Source organism: Saccopteryx bilineata, chromosome 9 (assembly GCF_036850765.1).
Source record: "Saccopteryx bilineata isolate mSacBil1 chromosome 9, mSacBil1_pri_phased_curated, whole genome shotgun sequence".
In the NCBI taxonomy this organism is placed as follows: domain Eukaryota; kingdom Metazoa; phylum Chordata; class Mammalia; order Chiroptera; family Emballonuridae; genus Saccopteryx; species Saccopteryx bilineata.
This window is the reverse complement of record NC_089498.1, coordinates 44,905,829-44,929,023: the sequence shown is the minus strand read 5'-3', so window position 1 is coordinate 44,929,023 and position 23,195 is coordinate 44,905,829. Positions and strand designations below refer to the sequence as shown.

General features: G+C 50.5%; 2 protein-coding genes across 5 annotated transcripts in view; one reads left to right on the top strand and one right to left on the bottom strand.

The window, feature by feature from the left end:
• The first annotated feature begins 72 nt into the window (after positions 1 to 72).
• On the top strand, positions 73 to 19,726 carry MAP4K1 (mitogen-activated protein kinase kinase kinase kinase 1). The gene is made up of 32 exons (XM_066243395.1): positions 73 to 186; positions 878 to 1,003; positions 1,173 to 1,230; positions 1,348 to 1,438; positions 2,178 to 2,242; positions 5,613 to 5,668; positions 5,754 to 5,801; positions 5,970 to 6,012; positions 6,104 to 6,176; positions 6,600 to 6,731; positions 7,136 to 7,198; positions 7,299 to 7,380; positions 7,852 to 7,968; positions 8,201 to 8,279; positions 8,756 to 8,814; positions 8,900 to 8,943; positions 9,025 to 9,069; positions 10,264 to 10,306; positions 10,708 to 10,870; positions 10,947 to 11,029; positions 11,364 to 11,448; positions 12,317 to 12,393; positions 12,486 to 12,546; positions 13,275 to 13,374; positions 13,463 to 13,521; positions 13,728 to 13,831; positions 14,325 to 14,499; positions 14,771 to 14,833; positions 15,038 to 15,127; positions 15,211 to 15,281; positions 15,850 to 15,905; positions 19,558 to 19,726. Exons 1-32 carry the CDS (start codon positions 163 to 165, stop codon positions 19,625 to 19,627), a joined length of 2,505 nt encoding a protein of 834 aa, XP_066099492.1. The 5' UTR covers positions 73 to 162; the 3' UTR covers positions 19,628 to 19,726.
• Positions 19,727 to 19,822: 96 nt separating this feature from the next.
• RYR1 (ryanodine receptor 1) overlaps positions 19,823 to 23,195 on the bottom strand; it is a 130,739-nt gene continuing 127,366 nt past the window's right edge. For all 4 annotated transcript variants that reach the window (XM_066243110.1, XM_066243113.1, XM_066243112.1 and 1 more), the window contains 6 exons: positions 22,922 to 23,056; positions 21,082 to 21,238; positions 20,634 to 20,698; positions 20,454 to 20,554; positions 20,203 to 20,254; positions 19,823 to 20,062 (listed from right to left, as the gene is read on the bottom strand). In XM_066243110.1, the coding sequence (XP_066099207.1) occupies positions 19,967 to 20,062; positions 20,203 to 20,254; positions 20,454 to 20,554; positions 20,634 to 20,698; positions 21,082 to 21,238; positions 22,922 to 23,056 (606 nt within the window). In that variant the 3' untranslated portion in view covers positions 19,823 to 19,966. The remainder of the gene's footprint in view (positions 20,063 to 20,202; positions 20,255 to 20,453; positions 20,555 to 20,633; positions 20,699 to 21,081; positions 21,239 to 22,921; positions 23,057 to 23,195) is intronic.

Below are 23,195 nucleotides of genomic sequence, written 5' to 3'. Positions count from 1 at the left end.
GAATGCACGTAGTCACCCTCCCTTTCGGCCATGGCCCAAGCTCCAAGGGCCTCATTCCCCCAAGCCTGAGCCCCTGAGGCAGGATCCTGACCTCTGTAGTTTCAAGTCTTGAAATTGGTCTCCACCCTCACTCCAGAACTAGGGGCCCGCGAAGTGGTTGTGATGATCATCCTGGCAGGGGCAGGGGTAAGGGGCTCCTGGATCACGCAGAATTGCACCCAGTTCGCAGATTTGTGGATGTTGTGGGTGAAGGCGAGTGCTCATGTGTGCCGTCATTAGTTATGTGAGTTCAGAGTCTGCACAGTGCAGGCATAAATGCACAGGCATGTGTCATATGTGCAGATATGCGCTCTGGATACGCCCACATGTGTGCACATGGGTATCCAGGCATGTGGACGTCGACTGGTCTGCGCACCGCACAGGAGGGTTCCACCAAGGCATGTCTGTGCCCAAAGTAAACAGTAATGTACACTGAATGGCCCATCCTTGTGCAGACCTGCCGTCTCTGGGTTGTGACCAAACCCTCAAGCGGAGGTTCAACTGTGGTTTTTAGTTTTCCTCCACAGAATGGGGGAAGGGGTGCTGAGGTACCTACCGGGTCACACTTACCGTAGTTTGCATCTGATTTACATTCAGCCCAGGGCCGTGAAGGTGGAAAGGGGTCCCCTGGGTCCCAAGGCAAGCTGCCCTTCACAGGCTGTCGGGGACCCAGGGGATAAGGGGTGGAGCCGGCTGCACAGCTCCGCGCTGGGGCAGGAAACGAGAGTGGGGAAGGGGGAGGCCACAGCCGGTGCAGGCAAGGCGGGTGCTGGGCTTGTGGGGAGGGAGGGAGGTGCCAGCGCTTGAGCCCTGAGGCCCTGCTGGCCCCTGGGCGCAGGCCCAACTCCTGCTCAGGCTCCCAGGAATGGACCTCGTGGACCCCGACATCTTTAATAGGGACCCCAGAGACCACTACGATCTGCTGCAGCGACTGGGTGGCGGCACCTATGGAGAAGTCTTCAAGGTGAGGACCCCCCCCCCTTCTCCAACACCCTCCAACCAGTGAAGGAGAAGTTCAAGAAGGGAAAAGGATGAGAGAGGGTCCCAGTCCTTGGCGTTGGGTCAAGGATGCTGAAGAGGATTCAGGGGAATGGAGCCAGCCTGACTGAATGACTAAACTTCCCTTTTACAAGGCTAGAGACAAGGTGACGGGAGACCTGGTGGCATTGAAGATGGTGAAGATGGAGCCTGGTGAGGAGAGGACAGACGAGCTCCTTCCCCACAGTCGTACCCCCACTTCCTAGGGCTCTGGGATTGCCCTCATAGTCCTTCCCTACAGTGGACTTTTTCTCCTGCCCCTCCTTGCAGATGATGATGTTTCCACACTTCAGAAGGAAATCCTCATCTTGAAAACTTGCCGGCATGCCAACATCGTGGCCTACCATGGGAGTTATCTCTGGTGATGAGCCATTAGGCCTGCCCTGGGACCCAGCCCAGCCCCTACCCCAGGACCCCTCTTCCTGATCAGGGTACCCCCTAATTTGATCTCCGACCTTGGACCCCCATTTTAACTGAGTCATCCGTAACTTGATCCCCAGTCCAAAGTTTCACTTTTCGGACCAGACACCCCCCAATCTAACCTTGAATTCAAAACTCCCATTTCTGATCGGGGTCCCCAAAATTGGTCTCTGCATAGTAACCAAATCTGAAACTAAGTCCCCTAAAACTAATCTTTCATCATCCTGCCCTATAGGTTCCCCACTTTCACTCTCTGTTCTTTTAATATGAACCCCTAAATTACCTGACCCCCAAGTTAATATCCCAGATGCCCCAATAATGACTCTATCCCTGAGAACTGGCACCCTGGGCATCTGTGTCCCCTCTGAACTTCCTAACCTGTGAGATCTTTGTCCTGTCTCCTAAGTTAGCATGGACAGCAGAGAGGCCTTGGGTTAGGAGCCCAAAGACGTGGGTTTGAATCGAGTTGATCCTGAACATACATTTCCTCTTTGAGCCTCAACTTCCCCATCTATAAAATGGAAGTGGGATGATTTCACTCTGTGGGCAAGGGGAGTTAGAGAAATGATACCTGTTGCATTAAAAGTTCAGAACAAGACAGTGAGCCAGGGGCTGTCCAATAAACAATACATCTTCACTGCCATTATCATTATTATTATTATTACTGTTGAACTTTATAGGCTGCAAAAGCTCTGGATCTGCATGGAATTCTGTGGGGCTGGTTCTCTCCAGGACATCTACCAAGGTGAGAGAAAGGGCAAGGGGGTCCCGGCAGCCCCTGCCCCCTCCAGTCCACCCCTCCTGTCTATCTGTGTTAGAATCTCCTGGAACCATTTTTCTGGTCCATGTTTCACACAGTGAACCCTCCTCTGGGCCTGGGGTTGACCTGGATGATGCTGGGGATACTATGGTGACCATGTGGGCCCTGACCCTCCCCTCCAGGACCTGACAGCCCAATCTTTCTTCATGCAGTGATCCCCTCTACTTCTCCTTCTGTGTCTGCATTTTCTCACCAAGGTCTACCATGTTTGAGTATTTCTGCATTTCTCACTTTCTCACTCATAGTAGGTACCCACATTTTTACTGAATGAGCGAATGAATTTCTGATTCTCTCTGAGCCTGCTTTTCACTCTCTTGGAGAATTTGAGGTGGAGTGGAGTAGCCTGTGATTGCCTCTCAATTTTTGATGCTCACTTCTGTCTTTGACCATCTCCCTGTCTCCCTCCACCTCAATACCTCAAGCGTTAGAAAAGGAAGGACTTCATTAAGAAGTCCTCAGGGGGCTGTGGCCTAACCTGTGGTGGCACAGTGGATAAAACATCTACTCGGCCTGACCAGGCGGTGGTGCAGTGGATAGAGCATCGGACTGCGATGCAGAGGACCCGGGTTCGGGACCCCGAGCTCGCCAGCTTGAGTGCGGGCTCATCTGGTTTGAGGAAAAAACCCACCAGCTTGAACCCAGGGTTGCTGGCTCCAGCAAGGGGTTACTCGGTCTGCTGAAGGCCCGCGGTAAGGCACATGTGAGAGAGCAATCAATGAACAACTAAGGTGTTGCAAAGCGCAATGAAAAACTAATGATTGATGCTTCTCATCTCTCTCTGTTCCTGTTTGTCCCTGTCTATCCCTCTCTCTGACTCACTCTCTGTCTCTGTAAAACATAAATAAATAAATAAACAAATAAACAAAAAACATCTACCTGGCCTGACCAGGCAGTGGCGCAGTGGATAGTGTCGGCCTGGGACACTGAGGACCCAGGTTTGAAACCGTGAGGTCACTGGCTTGAGCATGGGATCGTAGGCATGACCCCATGGTCGTTGGCTTGAGCTAAAAGGTCGCTGGCTTGAGCCCAGTTTCACTGGCTTGAGCAAGGGGTCACTGGTCACTGGCTTGGCTGGAGCCCCCCCAATCAAGGCACATATAAGAAAGCAATCAATGAACAACTAAGGTGCCACAGCTATGACTTGATGCTTCTCATCTCTCTCCCTTCTGTCTGTCTGTCCTTGTCTGTCCCTCTCTCTCTCTCTCTCTCACTAAAAAAACAAACAAACCCAAAAGAGAACGTCGACCTGGAATGCTGAGGTCACCAGTTTGAAGCCGTGGGCTTATCCAGTCAAGACACATAAGGCAGTGGTGCAGTGGATAGAGCATCAGCCTGGGACGCAGAGGACCCAGGTTCGAAAACTTGAGGTCACTGGCTTGAGTGTGGGCTCATCAAGCTTGAGCTCAGGCTCACCAGCTTGAGCATGGGGTTGCTGGCATGAGCATGGGATCAGAGACATGACCCCAAGGTCACTGGCTTGAAACCCTAGGTCACTGGCTAGAGTCCAACATCAAGGGGTCACTCGCTCTGCAGGAGCCCCCTTTCAAGGAACATATGAGAAAGCAATCAATGAACAAGTACCACAACAAAGAATTGATGCTTCTCATCTCTCTCCCTTCCTGTCTATCCTTGTCTGTCTGTCTGTTTCTCTCTGTCACTGTCTCTCTCACTAAAAAAAAACAAGAAAAAAAAAAAAACAAGCAATCTGAACAACTAAAGTGAAGTAACTGAGTTGATACTTCTTGAGCTTCCCCCTCTAAAGAAAAAACAGTAAATAAAATCTTTTTTAAAAATGTTTATTTTATTGACTTTAGAGAGAGGAAGGGAGAGAGCAGGAGAGAGACACTAACATCCTTTCCTGTATGTGCCCTGACCAGGGATCAAACCAGCAACTTCTGTGCTTTGGGACAATGCTCTAACCAACTGAGCTAACCAGAGAGGGCAATAAATAAGATCTTTAAAAAAAAAGAAAAAGGAAGTCCTCGGGAGAAACTGAGGTCCACAGAGAGGAAGTGACTGACACAGCCAGTTTGTCAAACCTGGTCTCTGTCAGCCTCTGTTCCCTCTCCACCATCTGTGTGTCTCTCTTTCTCTCCATATATCTGACCTCCCACTTTTTGGTCTCTGACCATTTTTCTTTCTCTGTCTTAATATAGATCTGTTCCCACTTCTCTGTCTGTCCCTCTACCTTTCCTCATTTTGCAGAGTCCCATCACCCCCTGCTCAGAGCCTTCCCATGGCTTCCATTTCCCTCTGAAAAGCCCACGCTCCTCATTGTGGCCCACTGCACCCTGGCGCTGAACAACCTCATCTGCCTCACCTCTGCTCCACCCACTTCGCTGCTTTCCAGACCCACCAGGCAGCCTTGCACTCCCTGTCTCTGCACTGCCTCTTGTTCCCCTCCAAGCAGGACTGCTCACATCTTCATCACCCTCGCAGAATAGCCGTCACTAACCAGCCTGTGTAAATTGTCTTAGCCTTCTCACACGTTTCCTGTTATTCTTTCTTACTTTTTCTAATTATTTATTTGCGTGTTGCAAACTGTATATTTTTCTTTTCTTTTTCTTTTTTTTTTTTGTATTTTTCTGAAGGTGGAAACGGGGAGAGACAGTCAGACTCCCGCATGCGCCCGACCGGGATCCACCCGGCACGGGATCCACCCGGCACGCCCACCAGGGGGCGATGCTCTGCCTCTCCGGGGGGTCGCTCTGCCACCACCAGAGCCACTCTAGCGCCTGGGGCAGAGGCCAAGGAGCCATCCCCAGCGCCTGGGCCATCTTTGCTCCAATGGAGCCTTGGCTGCGGGAGGGGAAGAGAGAGACAGAGAGGAAGGGGGGGGGTGGAGAAGCAAATGGGCGCTTCTCCTATGTGCCCTGGCCAGGAATCAAACCCGGGTCCCCCGCACGCTAGGCCAACGCTCTACCGCTGAGCCAACTGGCCAGGGCCTGTATATTTTTCTTTATCTGGTTTACTGTTAGTCTTCCCCACTGGAATATTTTCTCCACGAGGGTAGGGATCTGTCTTTTTCATCCACAGATGTGTCCCCAGTGCCTTATACAGTGCCTGGCACACAACACACAGTAAATGTCTGTTAAATGAATCTCTCCCTCCTGCTTCTGGTTTCCTGCTGTCTCTGTGTGTTGCTGACCACTCTTCTATCTCCCCTCACATTTTTCCCATTCTGTATCCCCCTCCTCACATGACACCCTCTCAGCCAGTTTAGGCAGGGACCAGGGTCTCCCTGGGCCCGTTTTTCTGGTTGCCAGCCAACACTACACTGGGGTAACTTTTGCAGTGACAGGCTCCCTGTCAGAGCTCCAGATTAGCTACGTCTGCCGGGAAGTGCTCCAGGTGAGAAGAGGCCTGGTGGGTGGGTGGGGGGGTTCTGCTCTAGCCCCCAGGCTCTCACAGCCCCCACATTTACCCCCTCCCCCAGGGACTGGCCTATCTGCACTCACAGAAGAAGATACACCGGGACATCAAGGTGGTCTAGGGGCAGAAAGGTGGTCTTGGTGGGTGGGGGGGCCCAGGAGATGAGAGTGGTATTAGCGTTGTATTGAGCTGTGGGCAGGGGGAGGGGCCAAGGGTGGAGGCAGTGTTGGGCTAGGGGTGGTAGTCTCTGACAGCCCCTAATCCCTCCTATTGTTCTCAGGGAGCCAACATCCTCATCAATGATTCTGGGGAGGTCAGACTGGGTGAGTGTGGCTGGGGGTTGAAGAGGCAGACTGACCAGGGCCTGAGGGTACGGAGGACCCCAGGTCATTATGTCTCTCCTTCTGCCTCCAGCTGACTTTGGTATCTCGGCCCAAATCGGGGCAACGCTGGCTCGACGGCTCTCTTTCATTGGGACACCCTACTGGTGAGGGAGGCCTGGCAGGCAGCTAGGGGTGGAGTGAGGGGCAGCTTTTCCAACCTCAGTCTCTGGAACTCTTCTGGCTTCTTCTGCCAGCGTCTGCCTTGCTCTATTCTATCTTCACTTCAGCTCTCTTGAGTCTTGCCTTTAGCTACATCTCCTGGGCCCCTCTCCACCTGTTTCTCTCAGTTTTCGTATTTATTGACTTTTATCCTGATCTCTTTGTCTCTCCCTATCTGTCCATTCTTTTTTATGTCTGTATGTGGCTCTCTCTCTCTCCCCATCTGTCTGTTTCTTATCTTTATTCCTGTCTCTTTCTTTCCATCTTTATGATTCTCTCTGCATCTGGCTCTTTCTACCCCCATTCTCCTCTCTCTCTCCTCCCCCTCCTTATGTCACCCCTGGCTCTCTGAGGGTCTCTGCCCCCAGGATGGCTCCAGAAGTGGCGGCTGTGGCCCTGAAGGGGGGATACAACGAGCTGTGTGACATCTGGTCCCTGGGCATCACAGCTATTGAACTAGCTGAGCTACAGCCACCACTCTTTGATGTGCACCCTCTCAGGTAGGCAGATGTGGCTGGTCCCCCTGGGCCCAGAGACCCCACCCAGCCATGACCCTAAACACCCTTGCTTCCGCATGTCAAGATCCTCCTTGTCAAGACCTCCTTTCCTCTGAGCTGAGTCTGAGGCCCCCAAACATCCCCTCCACCGAAAAAGCCTTTTCTTCAGCTCTCCACACCTGAAACCCTCAACTCGGGGGTCCCCATCTTGAGCCCCCCTCTGTGACTAACCTAGCTCTACAATGTGATACATGGTGTCCCCTGAAAGTAGCATCCCAGTGCGTAGTAAAGCCTAGTCCTCATTCTCATTCTGTTCCTCACTTGCTCTCTGCTGACTTCAGTGCTACTGGGGGCTCCTCTGACCCCCATTGGGAGTCTGAACTCATGTTATTTCCTTACTCTTCTAGAGTTCTCTTCCTCATGACTAAGAGTGGCTACCAACCTCCCCGGCTAAAGGAGAAAGGCAAATGGTAAGGGAAGGTGAGGCGAGGGAGGGCAGAGCCGGGATTGATGGTCTGATGGGAAAGTCTCTGGTCCCCTCACTCCAGAACTTGGCTTTTTCTTCCCAAGGTCGGCTGCCTTCCACAACTTTGTCAAAGTCACTCTCACCAAGAGCCCCAAGAAAAGACCCGGTGCCACCAAGATGCTCAGTGTAAACCTTCTCTCCCTGAAACTCTCCCAACTCTCACCCAGTATCCCCCAGGGCCATATGGCTCCCTAGAACATTGATGGTTTAGTTCCACAGAACCACATGGCCCTCTCAAAAGCCCCTGATCTCTCAAAATTCCCTAGGACCCCCTCCAACTTATACCCCAGACCCTTTTCCAAAATATCTTGAGTTGTTAAAACTCATAAATTAAAACAACAACAAAAACCCCATAAATTCCCAAGGGCCTTAAGACCCATTCTTGAGTGTACTCTAAAATGGAATTCTCTGAGCCCCTTACTGGGACCCCTACATTCTTCTAATGCCTCATACTCCTCAGAATTCCTCGGTCTTCTGCCAGTTCCCCAGTTTCCTGGCTTCTCCTTCCATTCCCCTAGATAGATCCTCAAGCCCCTGTCCCTACCTCTCCCTCCACATCAACCCTCTGTCTGCTGACACCCTTCTCACCTCCTCCAGCATCAACTGGTATCCCAGCCTGGGCTACACAGAGGCCTGATCCTAGACCTCCTTGACAAACTGAGGAACCCAGGGAAAGGGGCCCTCACCAGCGAGATTGAAGATGAGGAGCCCGAGGTGAAGAGTTTGGGCTGACAAAATCACAGGAACCTCCCAGCCTTTGCTCAGGCTATGCCCCTGCCTGCAGTGCCTTCCTGCTGCCTCTCTTAGAAGGAAGAAGGGGAGCAGGGGGCTTGTCACAGGGCTGGGGGGCACAGAGGTTATGGAAGAGTCAAGGGCTTTAGGCTGGGCACACAGGGCGGTGGGGGTGCTGGAGGCAGTGGCCTGATGCAACTGCTGCTCTGCCCAGCCACCCCCTGCTGTCCCTCGGCGGATCAGATCCACTCACCGATCCAGTTCGCTGGGGATTCCAGACGCAGATTGCTGTCGTGAGTAGAGCAATCTTAGAGACATTTGACCCTATAACAGATCCCCATTCACCCCCACTTCACTCACCACTTCCAAACAGCCCCTCTGAGACTCCCATCACCATCTGACCCACAAGAGAGCCCAGAGAACCTCACCACTACCTGACCTACAAGGTGACTCCAGAGGCCCAACTTCTCTGGCCTGCAAACAGATCCCATCAGACTTCCTGTTACCACCCTGACCCCCAAAGATACCTCAGAAATATGAGACTCCTGATACCCAAATGGAACTGAAAATGAACATTTTATCACTACTTGAGCCCCACATCCCTAATCCCAAACCCTGACCCCCAAATGAGACCCCTGTAAACAGATCCCTCCCTTTAAGGGCCAGCTCAAACCCTAAGATGCCAACCCCAAAATCCTCAATTTGACTCTATTTCTAAGTCTAGCTCCCCAGCTCACTATGTGTAACCTCACGCCCCCCATACTTCCAGGGCGACACATGGAATTCAGGAAGCTCAGAGGAATGGAGTCCAGACCTGCAACTGATACTGTGAGATGCCCTCTCCCCACCCTGCTGGCCCCAGACACCCTTCCCTTCCCTTAGGCCGCTGCTGACCCTTTACTCTCCCCAACAGGCTCGCTTAAAGCCCCCTGAAGACTTCAGGAGCAGCAGTCCTAGGTCAGGGATTCTCAGGCTGGGAGGGGAGGGAGCTAGAAAATGTGTGGGAACCACCTGAGGCTCATGCCTGTCACTCCTCAGGAGGCACCTGTCAGAGTCTGATGATGACTACGACGACGTGGACATGTAAGAGAGGCTGGGTCCTCAGCGCCTCGGGCCCTCACCCAGGCCCTGCCATCCTACAACACCCCCCCCCCCCCCCCGTGCTTCCACTTTGACTGCACCCTCAGCCCCTGCTCATCCCTGGCCCCTGATTGGGCCCTCAGTGCAGCCCCTATCTTTCTTCATCCTCAAATATGACCTCAAGCTGACCCCCCATCCCATCTCCCTCTCCTTCCTCCCCAACACCTGTTCCCCAACCCCACCCAACATCAACCTCTCACCTTCCTTCACCTCAGATCCCTGACCCCCAACCCCTCCCCCACTCCAGTCCCCACCTTCCTTCTGTCTTCTAGAATTTGGACCTGACTCCCAACTTCAGCCCCCACCTGCCCTCAACCCCAGTTCCTTCCAGCATGTCCTTCTGCTCCAACCTGAACTCTCTCCCCATCTGTCCTGCTCAGCCCTGGACACTCCGCCGTGTTCCAGGTCCTAGCTCCTCCCTGATGTTGCTCCAACCCCCACACCTCAACTGTAGCCCCAACCCTCAATCACAGGCCTTCATATTTCCTCATCTCATGAAACCTCAGACTGAGTTTTGGCCCCTGGGTATTTCCCCCACGCTAAACCCTGGGCCCCAGACCCCAACCTTGCGCCCAGCAGTCAGCCCCAGCCTGCAGGCCCACTGTCAGACTCGGACCACGTCGTGTCTGTAATGGGCTCACAGGCGCCACAGGCACCATGTGAAAACCTGAGCCCCCGGAGCTCAGATGATCTGTGTTGCTAGGTGGCCAGGAAGATTTAAACTTGATGCCTTGTCCACAGTTGTCTTCAAGAGTTGCTGTTGCTACTGTCATCATGGTTATTAATTAGCCTTTTTTTAAAAAGACTTTATTCAGTTTTCAGAGAGGAGGGGGGGAGAGGGAGGGAGAGAGAGAGAGAGAGAGAGAGAGAGAGAAGGGGAAGGAGCAGGAAGCATCAACTCCCATATGTGCCTTGACCAGGCAAGCCCAGGGTTTCGAACTGGCGACCTCAGTGTTCCAGGTCGACGCTTTATCCCCCTGCGCCACCACAGGTCAGGCAGTTACTAATTAGTCTTTTAGTCCTCAGCTCCAGCACAGACAAGTCACACCGGACTCTTCTGAGTTCAGACTTCCAGCCCTAACCACCCCATCCTTGTTCCCCACACCCCCACCTGCTAACCTTGTCTTTGTGTTTCAGCCCCACCCTTGCAGAAGACATACCTCCCCCACTGCCCCCCAAGGTGAGGTCCTGGGCCGGAGCTAGGAGGCTGTGGCCAGGAGGCCGGGGCTCTTAGGTGCTGGGATACTGGGTGTTCCACGGCTGAAGTCTGGGAGATAGGACGATGAGCACACTGTGCTATGGAAGCAGCATCCCTGAACCTATAGGGGTGTGATTCAAAATATTTAGTCTGATGGACACTGGTTAGTAGCAGGGGTACCAGCACCAATTAACCCTTTAGTTGCTGGAGTGTGTTGATATGGGCAGGGGGGAGAGGGAAGACTAGAGTGGTGGTAGGACATTGTGGGAAGGGTCAGGGCTATGATTAAATTTCAGTTTTAGCTGAGGCAGGGCTGGGGTGGTAGGTGCCTTCTCTCTGAGATCATCTAATGTACTACTCACCCACCTTCTCTGTCTCCAAAGCCCAAGTTCCGATCTCCATCGGACGAGGGTCCCGTGGGGCCTGGGGAGGAGGGACATCTGAGCCCAGGGGTGCTGGTCCGGTGTGCCAGTGGGCCTCCCCCACGCACCCCCCATCTTGGGCCTCCCCCAGCCATCCGAAGCCCCCATCTAACTGCCCATTCAGGTAATGGGACAGGCTAGGGTGGGAGGTGGGCAGGGGAAGCGGCTTTGGGGGTTGATTTACCCCCAACCTGTCTCAGAACCCTCCCTCTGGAACCCTGCCTCCCGGGAGTCTGATCAGCCCCCACAGTTGCCCCCCAAGAAGGAAAAGATGAAGAGAAAGGTAAGGCCAGCTATGCTGAGGACTCACATGTCTAGATGGGACCAGGGATGTGAGTAGGGTGGGGGTGGGAAGACTAATGATATTAGGTGACATTTGTGTTCCTTTGCCATACATTGTTCTTATGTCTTTATGTGGTGTAAACCTTTACTGACAGAGGTAGATATTATTCCCCATTTCACAGAGTGAAAACTGAGGCAGGCCTGCCAAGGTCATAAACCTTTGAGGAGGCAAAGGCAGAATCTGAACCCTTGCTTCAGAGTCCTAACCACTGCACCTTCCTGTCCACTCCTCCCTTTTGCTGGATCTCCGGCTCTGCTTCCCGTGGCCTGCTTAGGGATGTGCCCTTCTTATAAAGTTGTTCAACGGCTGCCCCCTCCGGATCCACTGCACAGCTGCCTGGACGCACCCCTCCACCAAGGGTGGGCATTCATGAGAGTCACAGAGAACGTGTGGGGGGGGGAGGGACGCCAATGAGAGGTACAAAGGCAGGGACCAGGGAGGGTCTTGATAGGGTGGGGAGTGGCAAAGCTGAGGCAGAAACAGGGCCTAGAGCTACAGTGAAGTTTGGGGGTCAAAGATGGGTAGTGTGAAGAAGAGTTTGAGAGTGAAAACTAGGAAAATCAGGGCTTGAAGGCCACAAGTATCACATAGAGAAGAAAGGTCAAAGTTTGGGGTATAAGATGGGGGTAGTTGAACCCCATTAGCTTCAGTTGGAGATTAATGGTAGAGAGACTAAGTCAGCATTTTGGGTTCAGCAGTTTTAGGGATTAGAATATAGCAGAAAGGGATGGAATTTAGGGATCAAAGATGTGAAGACAAGGTCGGTGAGAGGTAAATGTTAAAGCAACAGCTTAGAGTTTGGGGAGTGTCATACTGGACAGAAAAAAAAGCCATATTTAGGGGGGTCTGAGTTTGAGGATCAATGTCAAGATAGGATTAGCCATCAGGGACCAGAACTAGGGAGGGACAGAAGTTAGAAAGCTATTTGGAGAGGCCTGTCTAATGTTTGTGTCAGTACTGAGGGGACAAAGGGTCAGGATTTGTTGGTCAGAGATGGAAGAACCACCAGAATGTGGAAAATTAGAACGAGACTAGTTTGAAGGACTGGGTAAGGGTTTCAGTTCAGATTTGAGGAAACAGACTGGGAATGTTGCGGTGGGGGTGAGAGTTAGAGAACTGAGGGTCAGGGCTAGGGAGAGTGCCAGTGTTTAGGATCAGATAAGTTGGTGTCTGGGAGATCCCCCCAGGATGAGGCAGGTTCCACTTACTTTGTATCTTTCTCCCCAGACCAGCACCTAATCCTAGGGGCAGAGGAAGGCATTTTCATCTTGAATCGGAATGATCAGGAAGCCATGCTGGAGATGGTGAGGGACAGCACCCAGTGTGGGCAGAGGGCCGGGGCTGGAGTTGGGGATAGCTGGGGTCTTACAGGAGCCATCTACCCCATTCTCTGCAGCTCTTTCCCAGCCGGACTACTTGGGTATACTCGATCGACAATGTCCTCATGTCTCTCTCAGGTCTGACTGTGGGGGTGTGGGAGGGGTGGGCATAGCTGATAAAAGCCTGGGCTCCTCCTTTGCAGAGCATGAGGTTCAAGTCCCAGTCATTCTTTTCCTTGGGGGAGCAGACTTCTGCTGCCCGAGTCTCAGTTTTTCCATCTATTAAATGGGGCTCACAATAGCCTCACCTCTCAAGTCAATTTTGAGGGAATTTCTACAATATGTTAGTCTTTACCTTTCTTTGATGTTCAGATGACAATTGGAACTTACCCCACATTATTAAAATAGAGTGAGGAAGTTATAGATTAAAACTTTGTGTCATTGTTTTATGTAACATTTTATGTAAAAGAATTTCCAATTTGTAGAGGAACTCCAAGCCAAGTAGGATTCATGAGCTATCTATGATGACAAACTTTAAGAGTTTCTAGATAGGTTTCTTGCTAAACTTTGTAATGTGTATAACTTCATCTGATTAGTTAAGTCATATAGTCTCTTATGTAGCTATAAGCACCAAACTGCAAGGAACGTATTTCTTTTACTTACCACTGTTCACCAGTGCAAGCAGTGCTTGGCCTACAGGGGTGTTTAAAACATGTTATGTGAAAAATAATAAATGAAAAGTGCTTAAGGCTTGAAGGCTTGGGGATTTCAGACAAAACGATGGGGCCAAGTGAAGGTACAGGAAAGGTGGGAGTGTTCAATGTCCTATAACTGCCTGCTTCCCCCTATATATACACACACTGCAGGAAAGACTCCCCACCTGTATTCTCATAGCATCCTGGGCCTGCTGGAAAGGAAAGAAACCAGAGCAGGAAGCCCCATTAGTCCCCATCGACTACTGGCAAGGTACCAGCCCGCAATGGCACCATAGACACCCCCCCACCCCGCTCTCTCCCCTTTCTGCCCGCCTTCCATTCCTACCTACCTTCTGCAGGAAGAACATGGTCTCCACCAAGATCCAGGACACCAAAGGCTGCCGGGCGTGCTGCGTCGGTAAAAGAGAACCCTTGGGAGGGGAGGGGGCAGAGAAAGGTTGGACTGGGCCAGGGCCAGGGGCGGGGTGGGGCTGGGCTGCCTGCACCCGAGCGGTTTGCAGAGTTAAGGCAGGGTATCCAGAACCCAAGGAAAGATGTGTGGCCTTTTGGGGCACGGGAAAGGGGAGAGAGAATTGGTCCTAATATATCTTTACCCATCCGCAGCGGAGGGCGCGAGCTCCGGGGGCCCATTCCTGTGCGGGGCATTGGAGACCTCCGTGGTCCTGCTTCAGTGGTACCAGCCTATGAACAAGTTCCTACTGATCCGGGTAGGGGACTGTAGAGGCTGGCGTCTGTGGAGAGTTCCGTAAACCCCACTTCCATTCGAGGCCTGGTTCCAATCTCCCCCAAGTTTCTGCCCACCCACTGTCGAAGCTGAAGGCTTCCGTTTCTGAGAGTTTACTAATCCTTAAAAGCTCTGCCCCTCACCCCTGGCTCAATTATTCTGAACGTCCCTGTGCCCCTCCCCACTTCCGGTCTCTAAGGAGACCCCTTTCAAATCCTCCGAGACTCTGAGACTTTGCTGCCTTTGAGGCCACGCCCCTAGGGGAGTCTTTCTGTCCCCAGGACAACATGCCCCCAAACAGAAACTACGACGCCTCTGAGGGCTTCATCCCCTGAAGTTCCTAGATTGCCGCCTCCCAAGACTGAGGCCCACGAAATACTTGGGGAGCCCCAAGCCCTCAGTCCTTTAAGGCCCTGCCCCTCTCAGGCCCTGCCCCAAGCCTCCTCTGAGCCCGCTCTGCCCCGTGCGCCCCGCAGCAGGTGCTGTTCCCGCTCCCCACGCCCCTGCCAGTGTTCGCGCTGCTGACAGGGCCAGGCTCCGAGCTGCCGGCCGTGTGTATCGGCGTGAGCCCGGGGCGGCTGGCGAAGTCGGTTCTTTTCCACACCGTGCGCTTCGGCGCGCTCTCCTGCTGGCTGGGCGAGATGAGCACCAGTGAGTGGGACCGGGTCCCGCTGGGGCGGGGCTGATGGGAGGGGCGGGTCTGGGGGCGGGGCTTAGCCTGAGGCCTAATTAGGACGGGGGTTGCACCTGGCGTGGAGGCGGGGCGGGGAGAAAGGCGGGTATATGCCATTGGTGAGCGAGGACCCGGCGAAATGGCCTTGGATGAGCCAGGTTTGACCTACTTGCTTAGAAGTAGAGAAGGTGCCCAGGATGAAGGCGGAATGCGGCGGCATTGGTCCTTGAATCCCCTCCTCTCAAACAGAGCACAAAGGACCAGTACAGGTGACTCAGGTGGAGGAAGACAAGGTGATGGTGTTGATGGACGGTAAGGACGCTCCTCTCCACCCCCACCCCCTGCCCCGCTTTGTTTCTGGCTCTCCACACTCCAGACCCTGTGCCTCTCAGAAATGCTGAGTCCCTCCAGGGCTTCCCCGCCCTGCTTTGCTTCTCACACTGAATTTATTGTCCAGTTCCTAGGTAACTAACCTTCTAAGCCCCGCTCTTAAAGCTCACTCTTTACCTCCTCTAGGGTCACTGAAGCTGGTGACTCCAGAGGGGGCCCCAGTTCGGGGGCTTCGAACCCCGGAGATACCTATGACTGAAGCTGTGGAGGCTGTGGGTATGTGCAGGGGTGGAAGAGCCCAGGGTTCAGAGTGGAGGCTCAAGTGGTACCAAAGGGTAACAGGCACTGTTTTCTCCTAGCTATGGTCAGGGGGCAGCTCCAGGCCTTCTGGAAGCATGGAGTGCAGGTGTGGGCTCTAGGCTCTGACCAGGTAAGCTCCTCTGTCCTAAGACCCACAACCTGCCCCTCCCACCTCAGTCATGTCAGTCATGAGATGGCCTGGGAGAGCTGAGTCAGGGTGTGAGTCCTGGAGGAGAAGCTTCCTCCAGTCTCAGTTCAGACAGGCCCCTTCTCTACTCCCGGGTCTCTTGGGTCCAGAGCTCATTCCAGGCCCTGTCTGACCTTGTGCAAGGGACTTTGCTTCTCTCTGAGCCTCAGTCTCCTAACTGTAAAATAGGGGTCCCTGTGGAGATATGTGGGTGGTTAAGAGCATGGACCAGACTGCCTGGGCTGGAATCACCTTAGGCCATTCAACCTTCCTGTGCCTTACTTTCCTCACCTGAAAGATGAGGCAAAAATTATGCTTAGCTGATAGAACACTATGTTTCCGACCCTGCCCTTCCATGTTTGTATTTCTTTGATCTTCATGGTCACCTATCAGATAGGTACTACGATTTCAGAGGTTAGTAATCTGAGGCACAGGGCAGTTAAATAACTTGCTTGAGGTCACACAGCTAATGAGTGGTATTCTAGATACTAACACACACCTTCTCCCCCAGCTGCTTCAGGAGCTAAGAGACCCCACCCTCACCTTCCGTCTGCTTGGATCCCCCAGGTATGAACTTGGTGTCCCCAGCCACCTGAATCTTTGACCTGGACATTCTCTCAGCTGGTCCCCCTGTTTCTTTCTTTCTTTTTTTTTTTAATACATGGACAGAGAGAGAGTCAGAGAGAGGGATAGATAGGAACAGACAGACAGGAACAGAGAGAGATGAGAAGCATCAATTATCAGTTTTTTGTTTTGATACCTTAATTGTTCATTGATTGCTTTCTCATATGTGCCTTGACCATGGGCCTTCAGCAGACTGAGTAACCCCTTGCTCGAGCCAGCGACCTTGGGTCCAAGCTGATGAGCTTTTGCTCAAACCAGATGAGCCTGCACTCAAGCTGGCGACCTCGGGGTCTTGAACCTGTGTCCTCCACATCCCAGTCCAACGCTCTATCCACTGCTCCACCACCTGGTCAGGCTGGTCCCCCTGTTTCCATCTCTACCCTGACTATATTCTATTTCTTACACACCCCTTCACCTAAACTCCCTAGCTGTTAACTTTTTAAAATAAAAATTAATTTAAAATTTAAAAAAATTATTTACTGCTTCTAGAGAGAGAGAAAGAGAGAGATTTGTTGTTTCACTTCCTTATTCATTCAGTGGTTGATTCTTGTATGTGCCCTGACTGGGGATTGAACCCACAGCCTTGGCATATCAGGAAGATGGTCCAACCACCTGAGTTACCTGGCCAAGAATGATGTTAACTTTTTTTTTATGTTAACTTTTTAAAACCACATTTGCTTTAGCTTTCTCATATATATAAATAACTTTTTTCTGACTATGTGGGTGTGAATTTCAGACATGATGCCCGCTTATCCCTAAATTCTTTAGTGTATCTCTACTAAATCAAGCAAGGACATGCTTTTACAAACCACAATGCAGCTGTCAAAATCGGGAAAGTATATATATGGAGACAGTGCTACCTTCTAATCCACACAACCATTCAAGTCTCACTAGTTGTCCTTCTTAATAACCAAAACAAAAAAATTTACTTTTCCTGGCCCAGGATACAATCTAGAAGGAGTCATGGTTCTTTAGTCTTCAGCCTGGAATAATTCTGCAGACTTTGCTTTTCATGACTGTGACACTTTTGAAGATTACAGGATAGTTGGTTTACAGAAGTCCTTCAATTGCGTTTGAGGTTTCCAGGTTAGGCATTTTGGGCAGGAATATCACTGAAGTGATGGTGTGTCCTTCTCACTGCATCATATCAAGAGGCACATGTCAGTTTGTTTCATTACTGGCGATGTTATCTTTGATCACTTGGTCAAGGTGTGCAGTCAGCCATGTTTCTCCACTATAAAGTACTCTTTTTTCCTTTTCGTTAATAAGTAGCCCCCCGCCCCGCCGCCACTTATTCACTTGGGATATGTTCCAAGACCCTCAGTCCTGACACTGCAGATACTACCAAGCCCTATATATATATTATGTTTTTTCATATATATATATATATATATATATACACCTATGATAAAGTTTTTTATTTTTGAAGACTATTCCTTTTTAGAGAGAGGAGAGAGAGAGAAGGAGGGAAGCAGGAAGCATCAACTCCCTTATGTACCTTTGACTGGGCAAGCCCACGGTCTTGAACTGGCAACTTTAGCATTCTAGGTCAATGCTTTATGATAAAGTTTAATTTATAAATTAGGCACAGGAAGAGATCAACCATAACTAATAACTAACAGAACAATTATAGTCATATATGATAAAAGTTATGTGAACATGGCCTCTCTTTCAAAGTATCTAATTGTATTATACTCCCCTTTTTCTTTTTCCTTTTTTTTTTTTTTTTTTTGAGAGGAGGGTACAGTGAGACACTCCTGCATGCGCCCCAACCAGGATCCACCCAGCAACCCCAATCTGTGGCCAGTGCTCAAATCAACCAAGCTATTTTTAGCATCCAAGATTGATGCACTCGGAGCAACTGAGCTATCCTCAGTGGGCAGGCTAACACTTGAACAAATTGAGCCACTGGCTGTGGGAGGGGAAGAGGGAAGAGAAGAGAAGCAGATGGTTGCTTCTCATGTGTGCCCTGACCTGGGATGTCCATATGCCAGGCCAGCACTTTATCCACTGAACTGACTGGCCAGGGCCCTCATCCTTTGTCTAAAGAGGGATGATTTACATTCTGGGCAGGACAGAGTAGGATGGCACAAAATTTAATACTTAGAATGATATGCAATTTAAAACTTATGAATTGTTTATTTCTGGAAATTTTCCATTCAATATTTTTGGACTGTGGTTGACCTCGGGTAACTGACAGCTTGGAAAGCAAAACTTCAGATGTTGGGAGGATAGACTACTGTATCTTTTTTGGGATTTTTGTTTGTTTTGTGAGAGAGAGAGACATACAGACAGACAGGAAGGGATAGAGGTGAGAAGCATCAACTCGTAGGTGCAGCACTTTTAGTTGTTCATTGATCGCTTCTCATATGTGCCTTGACCAGGGGGCTCTAGCTAAGCCAGTGACCCCTTGCTCAAGCCAGTGACCTTGGGTTTCAAGCCAGTGACCCTGGGATCATGTTGATGATCTTACACTCAAGCCAGGGACCCCGCACTCAAGCCAGATGAGCCCATGCTCAAGCTGGCGACCTCAGGGTTTCAAACCTGGGACCTCAGCATCCCAGGTTGACTCTCTATCTACTGCACCACCACCAATCAGGCTCTACTGATAATTTTTTGCCTGAATCTACTATTATTAGGGTGGTTACTAAATGGTGAACTTTTTTTATTTCTATCATTCCTTCTACATTTATTAGTTGGCATTCTACTGTAGGAAAAGGCTGTCCCTTCTCCATTTATTTGTGTATGTGTGTATGTATATATTTCAGCATAGTCTCATCAATTTCCATTTTATTCTACGAGTTACTGTATTCCCCGCATGTATAAGACACACCCTTTTCCAAAAAATTTGGGGTCTAAAAACTGGGTGCGTCTTAGACAGTGGTTGTAGATTTTTTTTACTTGCATTTCCTGCTTTTTCGTGCTTGTTTTTATGCTCATTGTTGAAGACAGTGATTCATCATCAGACACAGATGAGGACAAGCTAATGGATGGGAGTTTTGACAGTGATGAGGAGTTGCATGAATTTTATGATGAATAAAACTTGAGTTCAATAAATTTATGTAATACTTTTTTTTTCAAATTTCAGGTCCCAAAATTAAGGTGCTTTTTATACATGGGAGCATCTTATACATGGGGAAATATGGTATATGTAATCTGTTACTATCATTTTTTATTTTGAGGCACAAATACTCCCAGATTTAGCCAGTGAGAGTTCCTTCAAGGATCTCCTGTGACCTTTTGACATGCCAGAGGGGTCTTTTAAATTTAAAATATTCCTGTGGCTTCCAGATAAATACCCAACTCTGGCCCCAGTCCACAAGACCATGACTTCTGCAGCCAAAGCCAAAACACTTTTCTCTGACCTTTCACCAGGTTCCCTGCTGTGTGCCCCGTGCTTCTTTGCATGCATGTAATTCACTGTTTCTTATTGGTCTCCTGCTCTAGAGTGAGATTCCCATGTACAGGGATCGTGTCTGCTCATGCACTGCTACAGCCCAGCATTATGCTGGTACAGCTTCTATTAATTCCTTTGTGAATGAATGAATGAATGAATGAACAAATGAATGGACTGACTTCTCTCTTCCATCCCCAGGCCTGTGGTGGTGGAAACACGCCCAGCAGATGATCCTACTGCTCCCAGCAACCTCTACATCCAGGAATGAGTCCCTGGGGGGGTATTAGGAACCACTCCGTGCACTCCCCTTCCCAATGGGCATACATTAGTGGCCATGGCATGCCTCTTTATCCCAATAAACATGACTTCAGCCTCTGCAGTCATCTTGTTTTTCTGGGGTTGGGGGAGGGCAGAATCCCTGGATGCCCTCCCCCCTAAATATCAACAATCCAACACAGTGGTGTCAGGGGTGTAGCACAGATTTTATTTCTCCAGTACATAGTCACCCTCCTCCAGAAGCCTGGTGGGGAGGGGTCTGGGGGCTAAGCAGCTTGCTGTGAGAATAAGGCACTTGACGTGGTGGGATGAAGGGCCAGCGGGGGGCTACTCAGCTAAGCTGGTCCTCATACTGCTTGCGGAAACAATCGCCAGCTGGGAAGAAGTCCCAGCATCTCTCTTGGTACATCTTCCACACATAAGACTCCTAGGGTTGGGGGATGGGGAGGTTTGGTCATATCTTCAAACACTTGATATAGAGATGAGCTTTTTACTGCCACCTGCTGGTTGACCTTATATTAAAACTCCATGTCCTTGCCCACTGTTCTCCCATTAACACTCCCTTACCTGACCCGTGTGTTCTGTCTCATCCTTGTTTATTAGGTACATCAGGAAAAACCTGGGGATGGGAGCAGTAGACAGGTCAGGACCATCCTTACCTTCTCCTGATTGGCTGGCTGGAAATCCAGCCACATAGAAACCACATCCATTTTCCTAACTGGCCAAGACACAGTATCTACCTCCCCCCCCCCCCCCCCCCCCCCCCGCTCTGATGTCAACACCCTCTCCTACTGATTGGCCACCGGGCCCACACTTACATATAATTGGCCAGGTTGTGCTCCTCGAGTGTGTGGGTCTCAAACCCGTGGGGTGTGGTATCAAAGTAATCACTGCCAATGCCACAGATGAAGCACTTGGTCTGTGGGTGGTAAGAGACATCAGAGTCAGGCCCATTCGACTCTCCGGGGTCCCATAATCCCATCACAGACAAGACCCACCTCCATATCTTCCTTCACTTGTTCTTGTTGGTCTCGGAGTTCACCAAAAGCATCAATGATCAGACCTGGGGTGACAAGACACAAGTCAGTGCCCAACCCCTGACCCAGTTCTGGCTATCCATCTCTGAGCCACCCATCTCCCTAATCTCACCCTGCTTCCTAAAAATACTAATACCTAGTATTTATTGAGCCCTTATTATGAGCCAGACACTTAACACCTATAAATTGACTTAATTCTCACAACAACCATCTGAGAATCATATCATTAATATCTCCACTTTACAGATGGAAAAACCAAGGCCTAGAGAGGTGACTTGCCCAAAGACTTACAGTAGGGAGAGGCAGAGCTAGGATATGGATCCAGGCAGACTGCACCTGGGCCCGCACTCTTGAACTAGCCTGCCTCTAAGAACTGAGCCCCACTCCTACAACCCCCATCAGCACTGACCTTGGATAATGGCCAGCAGGATGACGATGACAAAGAAGAAGAAGGTGATGTCGAAAACCACCCGGTACAGCTCATATTCATCGCCTGCTGGGTCCTCAATCTCATCCCCAATGCCCCCACCAGCTCGGACACCCACGTACATGTGAAACAGGTAACACTGCAATGAGAGGGTGAGAAGCATACTGATCACACATTTGCTCATTTGGCATTCACAGAGTTCCTACAGGGAGGGCCCTGGGCTGGTGGGGGAGGAAACAAAACAGTGACCGAGATAGCCTTGGTCCCTGCCCTCACAGTACTCCAAGCATGGCACCAGATAGTGACAGCCTAGAAATGATCAGGGCTGTGACAGGAAGAGCACAGGAAGAGGGATCAGGGCTGGGGTGAGGGAGGCACAGTGCAGCACAGGAAGGTTTGAAGCTTGAAAGCTTGTGTAAGCAGGCAAAGCTTCCCAGAAGAGGGGACATGTGTGAACTGGAACATGAAGCATGTGGTAGGTGGGAGACAGTGTTTCAGGCAGAGAAAACCACATGTGCTATGTCACCATTAGGGGGAAAAGAATATATTTTGCTCCTGCGAGGAACTGAAAGTGGTTCAGTGAGGCTAAAAAATAGAGATTCTGTAAGAGCAGGGAGAGAAATGAGGTCCAACCGATGGCCAAGGAGGGCTTCCTGTAGGAAGCAGCATTTAAGTGGAAAAAGAGGTGTTAAGTGAAAGGGGTATGTGCGCACACAGGGCCAGAGTGGGAGGCAGAGAGAATGTCAGAAGCAAAGGGCTTGGCTTGGGAGGAAGCACATGGTTCTAGGGGAAGTGAAAGAGGACCAGGGAGCCAGGGAGCAAAAAGCAAGAAAAACTGCGGTTAGACTCAGGCAAAGCTAGCTTTTCTCTGGATTTGTAAACCATGGTGAGGGGATCTGGTTTTATCCACATGGCATTAGGGAACCCCAAGAATGTTTTGTGCAGGGTGGGGGGTATCTGTCTGGACCTTGGAAAGACTTAACTTGTTCTTTCTGTGTCCCCAGGAAGTGAGAGAGCCCAGTTATCTTGGGTAAAACCTAAGGCCAGTGACTGTGATGGAAACAGGCTACTATGAGTGGCAATAACAGATATGGTGAGGTCTCAAATGTCAGGCTGAGGAGCTGTTGTCCTGAGAGCATGGTGCCAGATTAGCGGACATCTTCTCAGATAAAAGCCCAAGATAATTCTGTGACCCAAACCTCCAGTAGGTTAAACTCAATTAGGTTATGAAACTTTTAATTTTAGATAATGATAACAGTAGCTGACATTTATGTAATCCTTAACACATGCCAGGCACTATTCTCAGATATTTAAGTCTAAGATGGTCAGGAAGCATCATAGAGTCCTAAAAGCAGCCCAAGGCTATAGGCACTGTGACTATACATCCATTTGACAGATGAGGACCCCAGAGTATGGGGAGGTTGAGTAGCCTGCCCAAAATCACATGGCTCATAAATGGCCAGGACAGTTTGTGTGAGTGCTTTTCCAGTAAAAAACAGCAATAAAGACTCAGATAAGCCCTGGCCAAATAATCACTTGTTTAAAGCATCATCCCAATACACCAAGGTTTCAGGTTCAATCCCTGGTTAGGACACTTAAAAATAAATAAATAAAAACTCAGATAATAGTACACTAGTGGCTAGCATTTACTGAGCACTGATTGTGTATCTGTAATAGTCAAAGTACCTTGCAAGCATCAGCTCACTGAACCCTCACAGTAAGTCTGAGGCAGGTACTATTATGAACCCCCTTTACAGATGGGAAAAGTAAGAGCCAGCGATGGTCAGTAACTAGCACAAGAGCACTGGGGACAGGGGCTTACTGTCATCATGTCATCACACTTCATGTCAGGCTCATCCTCATCCTCACTCTTGTTGTAGAACTTGCGGAAGAAGTTGAAGGCCACCACAGTGTACAGGTAAACCACCACTGCCAGGAGGCCTACGGTCATCACCAGCTGGGTACAGGCAGGGACAGGTCAGCTCCATGCTCAGCTTGCCCCTCCCTCACACCCAACCTTCCCTGTCGTTGCCTGGCTTTCCCCTGGGGTCTCATTACCCACACCAACCCTGTCTTGGTGGCCCCGACTTGCCCCT

Bases quoted from the DNA above. Each gene is read 5' to 3' on its own strand.
- MAP4K1 (XM_066243395.1), top strand. From the start codon at position 163: ATGATCATCCTGGCAGGGGCAGGG. The intron at 13,375-13,462 runs GTACCAGCCCGC...TACCTTCTGCAG, and splicing joins CCCCATCGACTACTGGCAAG to GAAGAACATGGTCTCCACCA. The intron at 13,832-14,324 runs GTAGGGGACTGT...TGCGCCCCGCAG, and splicing joins ACAAGTTCCTACTGATCCGG to CAGGTGCTGTTCCCGCTCCC.